Genomic DNA, 16,537 nt, shown 5'->3' with positions numbered 1-16,537 from the left:
TGATCCATGAAACCAGCTTCAATCATCACAGGAAACAAACTCAGACCAAACTTTTATTTTGGTAAAAAAATCACTTTATAAAAAACAATCTTTTCAGAATAAAAGCTTTAAATCAGAACGAGGAAACTAAATTAAAGCAGAAAAATACTGTAGTTTCGATCAAACGTCCTTAAACATCAAACACAACTTTATTCAAAACTTCTTTACATCAATCCAGTGTCAATAAAGTTTAATATCTATCACAGAATCACATGACCTCCAGTCATTTACAGGAAGTCTCAACAATCATGATGATGATGATGATGATGATGATGAAGATGAGTTCTTCTCCTGCAACCTGGCCTGGCCTGACCAGACCAGACCAGACCAGATCAGATCAGATCAGGCCAGATCAGATCAGACCTGGCCAGACCTGACCAGACCAGACCAGACCAGATCAGATCAGATCAGACCTGACCTGACCTGACAAGACCTGACAAGACCAGACCAGACCAGACCAGACCTGACCAGACCAGACCAGACCAGACCAGATCAGACCTGACCAGACCAGACCAGATCAGATCAGATCAGATCAGACCTGACCAGACCAGACCAGACCAGACCAGATCAGATCAGATCAGACCTGACCTGACCTGACCTGACCTGACCTGACCTGACAAGACCAGACCAGACCAGACCAGACCTGACCAGACCAGACCAGACCAGACCAGACCAGATCAGACCTGACCAGACCAGACCAGATCAGATCAGATCAGATCAGACCTGAGAAGACCAGACCAGACCTGACCTGACCTGACCAGACCAGACCAGACCAGATCAGACCAGACCAGACCAGACCAGACCAGATCAGACCAGACCAGACCAGACCTGACCAGATCAGATCAGACCTGACAAGACCAGATCAGATCTGACAAGACCAGACCAGACCAGATCAGATCAGATCAGATCAGATCAGACCAGACCAGACCTGACCAGATCAGATCAGACCAGACCAGACCAGACCAGACCAGACCTGACCAGATCAGATCAGACCTGACAAGACCAGACCAGACCAGACCAGACCAGACCAGACCTGACAAGACCAGATCAGATCTGACAAGACCAGACCAGACCAGATCAGATCAGATCAGACCAGACCAGACCAGACCTGACCAGACCAGATCAGATCAGATCAGATCAGACCTGACCAGACCAGACCAGACCAGACCTGACCAGATCAGATCAGACCTGACAAGACCAGACCAGACCAGACCAGACCTGACCAGATCAGATCAGACCTGACAAGACCAGATCAGATCAGACCAGCTCAGATCAGACCAGATCAGATCAGACCAGATCAGACCTGACAAGACCAGATCAGATCAGATCAGATCAGATCAGATCAGACCAGCTCAGATCAGACCTGACCTGACCTGACCTGACCAGATCAGACCAGATCAGATCAGATCAGACCTGACCTGACCAGATCAGACCAGATCAGATCAGATCAGACCTGATCAGATCAGATCTCTACTATGAGAGTAAATTACTGACAGGTATCTTGGAGACAACCTGAGTTCACCTGCAGTTAATTAGTTAATCAGTGATTCTTTTTCCAGATTCTCATTCGCTGTGTTTCAGGTCAAATTCTTGATCGTTCAATAAGTTGTTGTCGACTGATTAATAGATGCAGAAAATGATCATTTGATCAACTGAGATGAGAAGACCTGATGATGATGATGATGATGATGATGATGATGAAGGAGGCACTGAACGGTAAACAGCCAATCAGTTCAAAGGTCACACTGGTTCAATGAACAGGAAGGGAGGAGCTTGATAAATGGCAGGAAAGGTGAAGATCACATGACAAAAAAAAAACACTAAATAAATCACTTTACTTCAGGACTTCCAGACATAATGCCACGTTACCATGGCAACAACATCGTCAGAGGTAGACTGCACCAATGACGAGAAGTGAAGAAAAAGGTGATGAAGATGAAGAAGATGGAGAAGGCACATCTGAGAGAAGCAACTTGGTCCAACAGGTGCAAGCTTCAGTAACTGAACTTGGCTTTCTCAATGTCGGCGATCAGAGTCCTGGCAAGGTAGATGCCCACCATCTGAAGAAACCAGACCAGATTAGACCAGATCAGACCAGGTCAGACCAGGTCAGATCAGACATGGTTAGTAACAGTAATGACACTGTTGTTGTACCTGCAGCAGAGAGATGACGATGAAGACGAAGGCCACCGTGTAGAGATTTCCAGGTAACCAGTCCTCCAATGCTGTGATGCAGCCTTTAGTGAAGATGTGGTCACTCCAGTCCTTCTGAACAGGAAGAGTACATGTTCTCTTTATCAGTCCAGAACCAGAAGGCCCACCCCAACCCTTTTGTACAGCAGGTGTGTCAACTGGAACCAGGAAGTGAACTCACCTTTGGTTTGTTTCTCACATCGTAGCCACACTGAGTATTCACCACCGAGTCCTGACCCAAACAGAACAAAAAGGTGGTTCAGTTTGACCTTTGACCTTCGCCACTGACTCGTATTCATCACAGTGATCGGTACTTACAGCTGGATCAGTGATGCAGCAGGAGAAAGGAACCCCACACTTCTCTCTGCTGCGATGGGTTCCATTGCAGCTGAAGTAAACGTTGAGATCCCAGTCGTCTGGACCCTGAGCGCCACAGCAGTGGTTCTGTTTGGAGAACACAGAGTTAATGTCCTGGTGCTGTGTGGAGAACACAGTCAAAGTCCTGGTTCCGCTAAAGGTTCTGTTAAAGATGTGGTTCTAATCTGAGTGTGAAAGAATGGATGGGTAGAATGCAGAGAAAGACGTTCTCCGTGAGGGATCAATGAAGGTTAATGAAGATTATTAATATTGTTCTGTTGAAAAGGAAGCAGACGTTATAAATGTTTGAGATGAAAACATTTTTCTCTGTGGTCTCTGTGAAGTCGGAATAAATAAGAACGGTTCTGATTGTACCATCCTCTGCAAAGAGTCGATGAGGTTCTGCAGGTCGATGTCGTCCCGGTACGCTTTGACGTTGGTCAGAAAGAACTTGTTGAGCCACTCTCGGACTTGACCCTGAAAGACCACGGCCAGAACAGCCGCCGTCAGCTCCAGGAAGAAGATCAAACCGATCACGCCTGAGAACTGGAGAACAGAGAACGTTTTATTGTGAAACACCAGAAACATTCTAACAGAACCTGGAAGGGTTTAACCTACAAACTTCAGTAGACAAATGTTTTCTCTCAGCGCTCCCACACAGCCAGCAAATCCCAGGATGAAGGTGACTCCACCCACCACCAGGACCAGCCAGACTGGGTCAAAGCCATGCAGCTGGGTCACCTGAGTCAGGTCCAATAGAACCCCCTGAGAACCAGCAAAGGGGTGAGAACAGTGGAGGTTGACGTGTCTTTAATCTGTTTTTTCATGCGTTCATTCACCTTTTCACTCCAGGCCCAGAATCCTACCGCGATGAAAGCAGCTCCAGCCAACTGCAAACAGAACAGAACAGACCGGTTAGAACTGACATGTCAGTTGTTCTGATGCCACAACATGTTCTCTAAACTTTTGTTCTGTTCCAGGAACTCAGAGAAACGTCTGACAGGAACTGTTCTACCAGCCGCTCACTGATAAAAGCATCATCTGACTGATTAACCCATGACATCTCACTTCCTGTTCCCTGAACACAGGAAGTCAGTGATGTCATTTCCTGTTAACAGAGAGAGGAAACAGATTTCAGAGAAAACACGTCTGAACTCCAGTTTACTGTTGGTGGATTTCATTCAGAGGCCTGAGCCACGAACCAGATCCAACCAAACCAGGACCAAGTTCATGTCTCTGTCCTGGGGAACCGGGCCGTGACCCAGGAAATGATTTCATCACAGGAACCAATCAGAGATAAAACCTAGAGCCTAGCTTAATGACAAGTTCATGTGTTCACTAATGTATGTTTATGTTTGTTAACATGTTCATGTGTTCATGTACAGTGTTGGGCACGTTACTTTTAAAAAGTAATTAGTTATAGTTATTAGTTACTTCTCCTAAAAAGTAACTGAGTTCGTAACTGAATTACTCCACTATAAAAGTAACTAGTTACTAGTAACTATTGTGTTACTTTTTTAAAAAATATATGTTTAAATACGTCTAAGAATAAGAGTGTAATGTTCACTTCATGTGTACGTTCTTGTCTTTTACCTCAGTGAGGTTAAAGTAGTGACTATACTTCAGCGATGAGGTTAAAGTAGTGATTATACTTCATCGATGAGGTTAAAGTAGTGATTATACTTCATCGATGAGGTTAAAGTAGTGACTATACTTCATCAGTGAGGTTAAAGTAGTGACTATACTTCATCGATGAGGTTAAAGTAGTGACTATACTTCATCAATGAGGTTAAAGTAGTGACTATACTTCATCGATGAGGTTAAAGTAGTGACTATACTTCATCAATGAGGTTAAAGTAGTGATTATACTTCATCGATGAGGTTAAAGTAGTGATTATACTTCATCGATGAGGTTAAAGTAGTGACTATACTTCATCAGTGAGGTTAAAGTAGTGACTATACTTCATCGATGAGGTTAAAGTAGTGACTATACTTCATCAATGAGGTTAAAGTAGTGACTATACTTCATCAGTGAGGTTAAAGTAGTGACTATACTTCATCGATGACGTTAAAGTAGTGACTATACTTCATCAGTGAGGTTAAAGTAGTGACTATACTTCATCAATGAGGTTAAAGTAGTGACTATACTTCATCGATGAGGTTAAAGTAGTGACTATACTTCATCAATGAGGTTAAAGTAGTGATTATACTTCATCAGTGAGGTTAAAGTAGTGACTATACTTCATCGATGAGGTTAAAGTAGTGACTATACTTCATCGACAAGGTTAAAGTAGTGACTATACTTCATCAATGAGGTTAAAGTAGTGACTATACTTCATCAGTGAGGTTAAAGTAGTGACTTCATCGATGAGGTTAAAGTAGTGATTATACTTCATCAATGAGGTTAAAGTAGTGACTATACTTCATCGATGAGGTTAAAGTAGTGACTATACTTCATCAGTGAGGTTAAAGTAGTGACTATACTTCATCAGTGAGGTTAAAGTAGTGACTATACTTCATCGATGAGGTTAAAGTAGTGACTATACTTCATCAATGAGGTTAAAGTAGTGACTATACTTCATCGATGAGGTTAAAGTAGTGACTATACTTCATCGATGAGGTTAAAGTAGTGACTATACTTCATCAGTGAGGTTAAAGTAGTGACTATACTTCATCGACAAGGTTAAAGTAGTGACTATACTTCATCAGTGAGGTTAAAGTAGTGATTATACTTCATCAATGAGGTTAAAGTAGTGACTATACTTCATCGATGAGGTTAAAGTAGTGACTATACTTCATCAATGAGGTTAAAGTAGTGATTATACTTCATCAATGAGGTTAAAGTAGTGACTATACTTCATCAGTGAGGTTAAAGTAGTGACTATACTTCATCAACGAGGTTAAAGTAGTGACTATACTTCATCAATGAGGTTAAAGTAGTGACTATACTTCATCAGTGAGGTTAAAGTAGTGACTATACTTCATCGACGAGGTTAAAGTAGTGACTATACTTCATCGACGAGGTTAAAGTAGTGACTATACTTCATCAATGAGGTTAAAGTAGTGACTATACTTCATCAGTGAGGTTAAAGTAGTGACTATACTTCATCAGTGAGGTTAAAGTAGTGACTATATTTCATCGATGAGGTTAAAGTAGTGACTATACTTCATCGATGAGGTTAAAGTAGTGATTATACTTCATCAGTGAGGTTAAAGTTGTGATTATACTTCATCAGTGAGGTTAAAGTAGTGACTATACTTCATCAGTGAGGTTAAAGTAGTGATTATGAAGACTTCCGGGAACATGATGGAGTAGAAGGATGTGCGCGGAGAGGCTCCCCAGCGCAGATTCAATAACTTTAATTAAGAACCCGTTATCCTAGCAGAAAGTGAAAATCTAGATAGATAAAAAAAGCTGAAACAATAAGACTCAACGGATAAAAGCCACAATGCCGAAAACTCAAGACAAAAACAGCTCCGCTACCAAAGTTAGCAAAACAACATCGCAAGCTAGCGGCAACCCATGTGGAGCTACAGGACACCCCGGAACGAGCATAACGCCGGGAGACCTACTTGAAGCGATAAAAGACTTAAAATCCGAGATGAAGGGGGACAACGACAATTTGAGAAAAGACATTAACTCGTTTCACACAGAGGTGAGCAGTAAACTCGATGGTTTGGCCGAAGAGATGCAGGGGCTGGGGGAGCGAATGGGTGAGATGGAGACACGAGTGGGGCAAGTGGAGGACTTGGCTGTGGAAATGACCGAAGCGCTCACAGCAACTATAAAACGCCAAAAGGCTCTGCAACAAAAAGTCACAGATTTAGAGTCTAGGTCAAGAAGAAACAACATCCGCATCTTTGGAGTTGCAGAGGGTGAAGAGGGAAGCTCCGTGATGCGCTTCGTCTCAGACTTTCTTAAACGTGAACTGCCGCTACCCCCAGACATGGACCTAAAGATACAGCGCGCTCACCGCTCCCTCGCCCCGAAACCAAGACCAGAGGCCCCCCCAAGACCCCTCATTATCAACTTCCAGGAATTCACAACTAAAGAAACCGTGTTAAGAGAAGCCTGGAAGAAGGGTAAAATTCAGCTCGCTAACCGCCCGCTATTCTTCGATCATGACTACGCTGCAGAGATCGTGCAGAAGCGTAGGGAATACAACGAGATTAAAAAATGCCTGAAGGCGAAGGGTATACGTTTCCAGACCCCCTACACCGCCATGAGAATCCACTGGGACAGCGGAGTCCGGACCTACACCAGCGCACATGACGCGGGACGGGAGCTACAGAGACGGGGCTACAGTGTGGAGGTGCCAGCCGCTAAGGACGAGGAGGACCCCGGTGTGACCCGGCTGAAAGAGCTGCTGGGCTGGCAGCGACAAGGCAAGAACCCGCAGGGAGGGGCACCTACCGCGGCGGATAGAGCTAAGGAGAAACTCCGGGGGTTCCAGAGGAGCCCCACGGAGTGACAGGAAAGTCGGCTTTGAGAGCAGTAATATGTCAGACACGCAATTCACTTTCTGAATTAACATTTTTGAGCTGGGAGCGGCTCCGAGGACAAAATTGAGACCGTTGGACACATAGGATGGTAGTAGGTAGACTACTGAACCACCTCATAGGGCCCTTCCCATGTGATAGGTTTTACCCTAGACCCACCAACGGGGTCATGGAAGAGGAGAGAAATCTCCTCCCCCTTTGGAGTTCCAGGTATGTGTGTTATGTTAGAGTCAGTTGTTCTACTGATGAAGTTACTGTGTTTTCTATGTTTACGGGGCGACTGATTTCTTTTTACTTTAAATGAGTGTAGCACATAAAATAATATCTTTAAACGTGAATGGCCTTGGTAACCCTATAAAGCGAAGCAAGGTTATAGCAAAACTGAGAAAGGCCAAACCAAGTGTAGTGTTTCTGCAAGAAACACATTTATCAAAAAAAGAACATGAAAAGTTTAAAAAGTTGGGATATGTGAACTCCTTTCACAGCTCATGTAAGAATAGTAGAAGAAGAGGGGTAATAACATTGATACCCAACTATGTTAATTTTGAATTAATCAAAGAAGAAACCGATGGAGAGGGCAGATACGTGATGGTCAAGGGTAGGATAGACAGTGTTTTAGTCTCCCTAATTAATATATACGCTCCACCGGAGAGCGACAGAACATTTCTAAAATCTATTTTTGATAAAATTGAATCAGTGAGTGAGGGAATCATAATCTGTGCAGGAGACTGGAACGTTATTTTAAACTATAATATGGATACAACAAGTAGTAGAAGACACAAACACAACCTGTCCAAAAGCCTGAACAAGCTAATTAAGGAATCCAGTCTGTTTGACGTGTGGAGGGACCTGCATCCACTAGAGAGGGACTTTACACACTATTCAGCAACTCACAAAGTACACTCCAGAATAGATTATTTTCTGATGAATACCACAGATAGACACAGGATTAAAGAATGTAACATAGGGACTGCAGACATATCGGACCATAGCGCAATCTATTTAACCATACACCTGGACAACATAAATAAAAAAACTCTATGGAGATTGAATTTAGGAATTCTAAACAATACGACAAATGTGGAAGATATAAAGAGAGAATTAAAAGAATGTATTAACATAAATAGAGACAATGAGGTTGCCCCAACAATAGTCTGGGATACTGTCAAAGCAGTAATAAGAGGTCGCCTGATCTCAAGGACATCCTATATAAACAAAATGAAAAGGCTTAAATATGACAAATTACAACAACAATTAAGGAAATTAGAAAAACAGCAACAAACCGACCATAGCGACGAGCTGGCAGAACAAATAAAAATAGTTAAAAAAGACATAAATAATATGGCATCTGAAGAAGAGGAGAAGAAATTACGATTTACAAAACAAATATTCTATGAATCCGGACCCAAAGCCACAAAGATCCTGGCAAAGCGCCTCAGAACACAAAAAATTAAACACTCAATACATAAAATCAGGGAACCAACCGGTAATGAAATAATATATGAACCAGACATAATTCAAAAAACCTTCAAAGATTACTACAAAATGCTGTACTCGCCGCCTGAGAATATAAACGAGATGGAGATTAAAAACTATTTGTTAAAACTAGATCTTCCCTCCATAGGTACTAACCAAAACGGAGCTCTAACCTGTCCTATAACAAAAGAAGAACTAGACAAGGCCATCAGTAAACTAAAGACCAATAAAAGCCCCGGGAGCGATGGATACCCAAATGAGTGGTATAGAATCTTTAGGCAGGAGATCTCCTCTTTACTGTTGGAGTCTTTTAACTGGACACTCAAACACGCTGAAATCCCCCCTTCCTGGAACGAAGCGGTCATATCCGTAATCCCTAAGGAAGGTAGAAATAAAGAGTACTGTGAGTCGTACCGACCAATCTCTGTCCTCAATGTCGATTACAAATTATTTACTTCGATAATTTCCAAAAGGTTGGAACATCTACTGCCAGAGCTGGTGGATGAAGACCAGACAGGTTTCATAAAAGGTCGACAAACCCAAGATAATATTAGAAGGACAATACAATTAATAGATACAATTAATAAACAAAAAACAAGTGCAGTCTTAATCAGCCTCGACGCAGAGAAGGCCTTTGATCGTGTCAGCTGGCCCTTTCTTTTCTCTGTGTTGGAGAGGATGGGCTTCAGCAGTCAATTCATTAAATGTATCCAAGCCCTCTATAATGAGCCAACTGCTAGAATTAAGATCAACGGCACCTTAACAGATAATTTTACACTTTACAGAGGCACCCGGCAGGGATGCTGTCTGAGCCCCACTCTATTCGCTCTTTTCATGGAACCGCTGGCCCAGGAAATTAGACAAAATGAGGAACTTAAAGGAATTATGATAGCACAAGAAGAACATAAAATAGGATTATTTGCTGACGATATCGTCATATACTTAAAGAACCCAGACTCAACATTTCCTAAACTTCTGTCAATCCTGGATAATTTCGGCCAGAAATCGGGGTACAAACTTAATATAAATAAAACACAGGTCCTGTGTGTGAACTACACACCGAGCAGCTCCATCAGACAGAAATATAAATTAACATGGGATTTGGGTAATATGAAATATCTTGGAGTCTTTATTACACGAGACCTGGATGAGCTCTATGAGATAAATTACCATAAAATCAACAACAACATACAGAAAGACCTGTCAAGATGGTTATTAATAACCTTAGATTTCAGTTCAAAAATTGAGGCAATAAAGCTGAATATACTACCAAGACTGTTATACCTATTCCTCTCCCTACCTGTTCGGATCCCAGACTCTCAATTTACAACATGGGATAGGCAGATATCTCGATTCATTTGGGAAGGCAAAAGACCCAGAGTCAAATTCAAAACACTTCAATTGGAGAAACTAAACGGAGGCCTTGCGCTACCCAATTTAAGAGAATACTTTTACGCTGCTCAGCTGAAATACATGGTATGTTGGTGTTCTCCAGAATACTATGCTAAATGGAAGAATATAGAGCTCATCCAGAGCAAAAGTCTACCTCAGACCAGGTTAGGAGAAAAACACTACAGACACCAGGAAGATGACAACTTCACGGTTTCCGAAACACTAAAAACATGGACGGATATAGTCAGGAAATATAAACTTGAAGGAGACTGTAGGTTATTGCTATGGCCTTCACGGACAACTCTTTTCAGACCAGGACAAACTGACAAAACCTTTACAACATGGACAGATAGAGGTATTACAGCCATATGCACCCTGACAGAAGGTAATATCTTTAAATCATTTGAAAGGGTTAAAAAAGAATTTGAACTAGAAAACAAAGACTTGTTTCGCTTCTTACAACTAAGACACTTTTTTGATACAAAGGTAAAAACTGTTATATCATCAGAGAGTAATGTGTTGATTAAAATGATGACGGATGCCTACAAGGAAATGCCCTCCAAAGCTGTCTCCAAACTATACACATGTCTACAGAAATGTAATGGTAACACTTCATGGTATATAAAATCTAAATGGGAAGGTGAATTACAGACCGAAATTTCAGAGTGTGATTGGAACTTAATATGCAAAACACAACATAGCTCTACAAGCTCCAAACGTTGGAGAGAATTTGGATGGAAAAATCTGACGCGTTTCTTTGTCACGCCTCAAATTAAAAGCAAACAGACTGGACTACAACAAAAATGTTGGAGACAATGTGGAAGCTATAACGCCAATCACAGTCACATTTTCTGGTCATGTGCCAAATTACAATCTTTCTGGGAAGACAATATTACACTTTTGGAGGTCATTTTAAATTATAAGGTCCCTAGGGACCCACGGGTTCTGTATCTGGGATTGATCCCAGAAGGAGTTGTCATGAAAGAAGATAGGTACCTCTTCAAAATAATGACAGTTGCCTATAAGAAGGCCATTACAAGAAACTGGCTGAAGAGTGACGCTCCACAAACAGGACATTGGATGGACATTATGGAGGAGATTTACGCGATGGAGAAAATGACCTTCCATCTGCGAATCAAAGCAGGTGACTTTACACAAAACTGGAGAAAATGGACATTATTCAAGGACAAAGACAATGCTCACTCAACTCAATGAAAATATGTATGCCCCCTCTTGTATTATTTGACTTTTTTTTTTTTTTTTTTTGATGTTAAGTACTGCCCCGGTTCATGCCGTTTACAAAAATATGTATATATATATACAAAAACGACTAAATAAAGAGTTTAAAAAAAAAAAAAGTAGTGATTATACTTCATCAGTGAGGTTAAAGTAGTGATTATACTTCATCGATGAGGTTAAAGTAGTGACTATACTTCATCGATGAGGTTAAAGTAGTGATTAAAGTAGTGATTAAAGTAGTGACTATACTACTATACTACTACTTTAACCTATACTTCATCAATGAGGTTAAAGTAGTGACTATACTTCATCAATGAGGTTAAAGTAGTGATTATGCTTCATCGATGAGGTTAAAGTAGTGATTATACTTCATCAGTGAGGTTAAAGTAGTGATTATACTTCATCAGTGAGGTTAAAGTAGTGACTATACTTCATCGATGAGGTTAAAGTAGTGATTATACTTCATCAGTGAGGTTAAAGTAGTGATTATACTTCATCAATGAGGTTAAAGTAGTGACTATACTTCATCGATGAGGTTAAAGTAGTGATTATACTTCATCAGTGAGGTTAAAGTAGTGATTATACTTCATCAGTGAGGTTAAAGTAGTGACTATACTTCATCAATGAGGTTAAAGTAGTGATTATACTTCATCAGTGAGGTTAAAGTAGTGATTATACTTCATCAGTGAGGTTAAAGTAGTGACTATACTTCATCAATGAGGTTAAAGTAGTGACTATACTTCATCAGTGAGGTTAAAGTAGTGACTATACTTCATCAGTGAGGTTAAAGTTGTGATTATACTTCATCAGTGAGGTTAAAGTAGTGACTATACTTCATCGATGAGGTTAAAGTAGTGATTATACTTCATCAGTGAGGTTAAAGTTGTGATTATACTTCATCAGTGAGGTTAAAGTAGTGATTATACTTCATCAGTGAGGTTAAAGTAGTGATTATACTTCATCGATGAGGTTAAAGTAGTGATTATACTTCATCAGTGAGGTTAAAGTAGTGACTATACTTCATCAGTGAGGTTAAAGTAGTGACTATACTTCATCAATGAGGTTAAAGTAGTGATTATACTTCATCAGTGAGGTTAAAGTAGTGATTATACTTCATCAGTGAGGTTAAAGTAGTGACTATACTTCATCGATGAGGTTAAAGTAGTGATTATACTTCATCAGTGAGGTTAAAGTAGTGACTATACTTCATCAGTGAGGTTAAAGTAGTGACTATACTTCATCTGTGAGGTTAAAGTAGTGACTATACTTCATCAGTGAGGTTAAAGTAGTGATTATACTTCATCGATGAGGTTAAAGTAGTGATTATACTTCATCAGTAAGGTTAAAGTAGTGATTATACTTCATCAGTGAGGTTAAAGTAGTGACTATACTTCATCAGTGAGGTTAAAGTAGTGATTATACTTCATCAGTGAGGTTAAAGTAGTGACTATACTTCATCAGTGAGGTTAAAGTTGTGACTATACTTCATCAGTGAGGTTAAAGTAGTGACTATACTTCATCAGTGAGGTTAAAGTAGTGACTATACTTCATCAGTGAGGTTAAAGTAGTGACTATACTTCATCAGTGAGGTTAAAGTAGTGACTATACTTCATCGATGAGGTTAAAGTAGTGATTATACTTCATCAGTGAGGTTAAAGTAGTGACTATACTTCATTGATGAGGTTAAAGTTGTGATTATACTTCATCAGTGAGGTTAAAGTAGTGATTATACTTCATCAGTGAGGTTAAAGTAGTGATTATACTTCATCAGTGAGGTTAAAGTAGTGACTATACTTCATCAGTGAGGTTAAAGTAGTGACTATACTTCATCAGTGAGGTTAAAGTAGTGACTATACTTCATCAATGAGGTTAAAGTTGTGATTATACTTCATCAGTGAGGTTAAAGTAGTGATTATACTTCATCAGTGAGGTTAAAGTAGTGACTATACTTCATCAATGAGGTTAAAGTTGTGATTATACTTCATCAGTGAGGTTAAAGTAGTGACTATACTTCATCGATGAGGTTAAAGTTGTGATTATACTTCATCAATGAGGTTAAAGTAGTGACTATACTTCATCAGTGAGGTTAAAGTAGTGACTATACTTCATCAATGAGGTTAAAGTTGTGATTATACTTCATCGATGAGGTTAAAGTAGTGACTATACTTCATCAATGAGGTTAAAGTTGTGATTATACTTCATCAGTGAGGTTAAAGTAGTGACTATACTTCATCGATGAGGTTAAAGTTGTGATTATACTTCATCAATGAGGTTAAAGTAGTGACTATACTTCATCAGTGAGGTTAAAGTAGTGACTATACTTCATCAATGAGGTTAAAGTAGTGACTATACTTCATCAATGAGGTTAAAGTTGTGATTATACTTCATCAGTGAGGTTAAAGTAGTGACTATACTTCATCGATGAGGTTAAAGTTGTGATTATACTTCATCAATGAGGTTAAAGTAGTGACTATACTTCATCAGTGAGGTTAAAGTTGTGATTATACTTCATCAATGAGGTTAAAGTAGTGACTATACTTCATCAGTGAGGTTAAAGTAGTGACTATACTTCATCAATGAGGTTAAAGTTGTGATTATACTTCATCAGTGAGGTTAAAGTAGTGATTATACTTCATCAATGAGGTTAAAGTAGTGATTATACTTCATCAATGAGGTTAAAGTAGTGACTATACTTCATCAGTGAGGTTAAAGTAGTGACTATACTTCATCAATGAGGTTAAAGTTGTGATTATACTTCATCGATGAGGTTAAAGTAGTGACTATACTTCATCAATGAGGTTAAAGTTGTGATTATACTTCATCAGTGAGGTTAAAGTAGTGACTATACTTCATCGATGAGGTTAAAGTTGTGATTATACTTCATCAATGAGGTTAAAGTAGTGACTATACTTCATCAGTGAGGTTAAAGTAGTGACTATACTTCATCAATGAGGTTAAAGTTGTGATTATACTTCATCAGTGAGGTTAAAGTTGTGATTATACTTCATCAATGAGGTTAAAGTAGTGACTATACTTCATCAGTGAGGTTAAAGTAGTGATTATACTTCATCAATGAGGTTAAAGTTGTGATTATACTTCATCAGTAAGGTTAAAGTTGTGATTATACTTCATCAATGAGGTTAAAGTAGTGACTATACTTCCTCTTTACCTCTGGATGCTCTGATCTCTCCATCGCTGCAGGTTGTCTCTGAGTTCATGTATGTTCAGGTGTATTCATGTGTTCATGTGTGTTCATGTATGTTCATGTATGTTCATGTGTTCATGTGTTCAGGTATGTTCATGTATGTTCATGTGTTCATGTATGTTCATGTATGTTCATGTATGTTCATGTGTTCAGGTATGTTCATGTATGTTCATGTGTTCATGTATGTTCATGTGTTCATGTATGTTCATGTGTTCATGTGTTCATGTGTTCATGTATGTTCATGTGTTCATGTATGTTCATGTATGTTCATGTGTTCATGTATGTTCATGTGTTCATGTGTTCATGTTTTCATGTGTTCATGTGTTCATGTGTTCATGTATGGTCATGTTTTCATGTGTTCATGTGTGTTCATGTGTTCATGTATGTACATGTTTTCATGTGTTCATGTGTTCATGTGTTCATGTTTTCATGTGTTCATGTGTTCATGTATGTTCATGTGTTCATGTGTTCATGTTTTCATGTTTTCATGTGTTCATGTATGTTCATGTGTGTTCATGTATGTTCATGTGTTCATGTGTGTTCATGTATTCATGTGTTCATGTATGTTCATGTGTTCATGTATGTTCATGTATGTTCATGTATGTTCATGTTTTCATGTGTTCATGTATGTTCATGTGTTCATGTATGTTCATGTTTTCATGTGTTCATGTGTTCATGTTTTCATGTGTTCATGTATGTTCATGTATGTTCATGTTTTCATGGGTTCATGTATGTTCATGTGTTCATGTGTTCATGTATGTTCATGTATGTTCATGTGTTCATGTATGTTCATGTATGTTCATGTATTCATGTATGTTCATGTGTTCATGTGTTCATGTGTTCATGTATGTTCATGTATGTTCATGTGTTCATGTATGTTCATGTATGTTCATGTATTCATGTATGTTCATGTGTTCATGTATGTTCATGTGTTCATGTATGTTCAAAGACGACTCACCCAGAAGATGATGTTGTAGCTGAACATGAGGTATTTGTAGCAACAGCTGACCTCAGTGTTTTCATAGCGGTAGTAGTACATCTGTGACAGGGAGCACACGGTCAACACACGATAAACACACGATAAACACACGATAAACACACAATAAACACACGATAAACACATGATATAGACAATAAACACGATAAACACACGATAAACACATGATATAGACAATAAACACGATAAACACACGATAAACACAACAAACCTACAATAAACACACAATAAAAACAGAACAACAACAACAACAGCTGATGCAGAGACGCAGTATCGATGAGTCTGATCCGGATCAGTCGTATCAGCTGGATGGTTTCGAGTCAATCAATAATCGATGTCTTCTCTTATTGGTTCTGACACTGATCAGTTATTGAGCCGCTTGTTTTCTTCGAACCGGAGCGAACAGGAAGTGGCTAATGCTAGGCTAGCAGTCTGAAGCTAATCGAGTAACAACAAGTGGATAAACGGAGATGAAGCGGAACCAGCGGACTGAGACGAACCGAATCAAACGGTACCAGATCAGCAGACGGTCCGACTCACCTCAGATCCGTCGGATCAACAGGTTCTGGTTCTTCCGAATCCTGAACCACAACAACACACCCAGCTCAAAACGAAACTTCTTCTTCTTCACAGGCAGCTGATACTTTTTCTTCTTCGTCTGTCGCTTAATGGCAGCTGGTTCAACAGTTAGAGGAGAGTTAGCGCCGCCTGCTGCGTTGGAGGAACGGTCCCGAGTTAAAGAGCCATTAGGAATATCTAGAATTTAAAATATATAGTCAAGTCACGTTTATTTATATAGCACACTTAAACGCAATGTAATTGACCCAAGGTGCTCACAGAAATAAAATGTATACAGTAATAAAAACAAAATTATAAATGACAAAAAATAAAATAAATAAAACATAAAATAAATGAAAATACAAAATAATAATAATAATAATAATAATAAACAGATTATGATTGTAGATTAAAAACATATGGTTACTGAAACTATTACTACTAGAGAAAGAATGTACAGTAAAGTTAAAGATGCCAGTTAATATAATACTGAAAAGAAATAGAAATAAGATAAATAAACAAACAAGGGGAGAAATTAATGGACATTTTAGGCCAAAGAAAATAGATGGGTCTTTAATTTT

General features: G+C 39.3%; 1 protein-coding gene across 3 annotated transcripts; it reads right to left on the bottom strand.

Moving 5' to 3' along the window:
- Window positions 1-40: 40 nt before the first annotated feature.
- tspan14 (tetraspanin 14) lies at window positions 41-16,107 on the bottom strand. Of its 3 annotated transcripts, XR_014699484.1 has the most exons (10): window positions 15,939-16,086; window positions 15,360-15,440; window positions 3,429-3,479; window positions 3,208-3,354; window positions 2,965-3,135; window positions 2,551-2,676; window positions 2,414-2,464; window positions 2,194-2,307; window positions 593-2,099; window positions 41-402 (listed from the first exon to the last, which is right to left on the bottom strand). XR_014699484.1 is itself a non-coding variant. In XM_084561843.1 (9 exons), exons 2-9 carry the CDS (start codon window positions 15,438-15,440, stop codon window positions 2,034-2,036), a joined length of 804 nt encoding a protein of 267 aa, XP_084417969.1. In that variant the 5' UTR covers window positions 15,939-16,107; the 3' UTR covers window positions 41-2,033. The 3 variants fall into 3 exon arrangements, 2 of the variants coding, with proteins under 2 accessions (XP_084417969.1, XP_084417968.1); XM_084561843.1 differs by having other exon boundaries at window positions 41-2,099; window positions 2,194-2,304; window positions 15,939-16,107; XM_084561842.1 differs by having other exon boundaries at window positions 41-2,099.
- Window positions 16,108-16,537: the final 430 nt, after the last annotated feature.

This window comes from Chelon labrosus, assembly GCF_963514085.1.
Source record: "Chelon labrosus genome assembly, chromosome: 15".
Lineage (NCBI taxonomy): Eukaryota > Metazoa > Chordata > Actinopteri > Mugiliformes > Mugilidae > Chelon > Chelon labrosus.
Note: the sequence above shows the minus strand (reverse complement) of the source record. Positions and strands in the feature narration are given on the sequence as shown.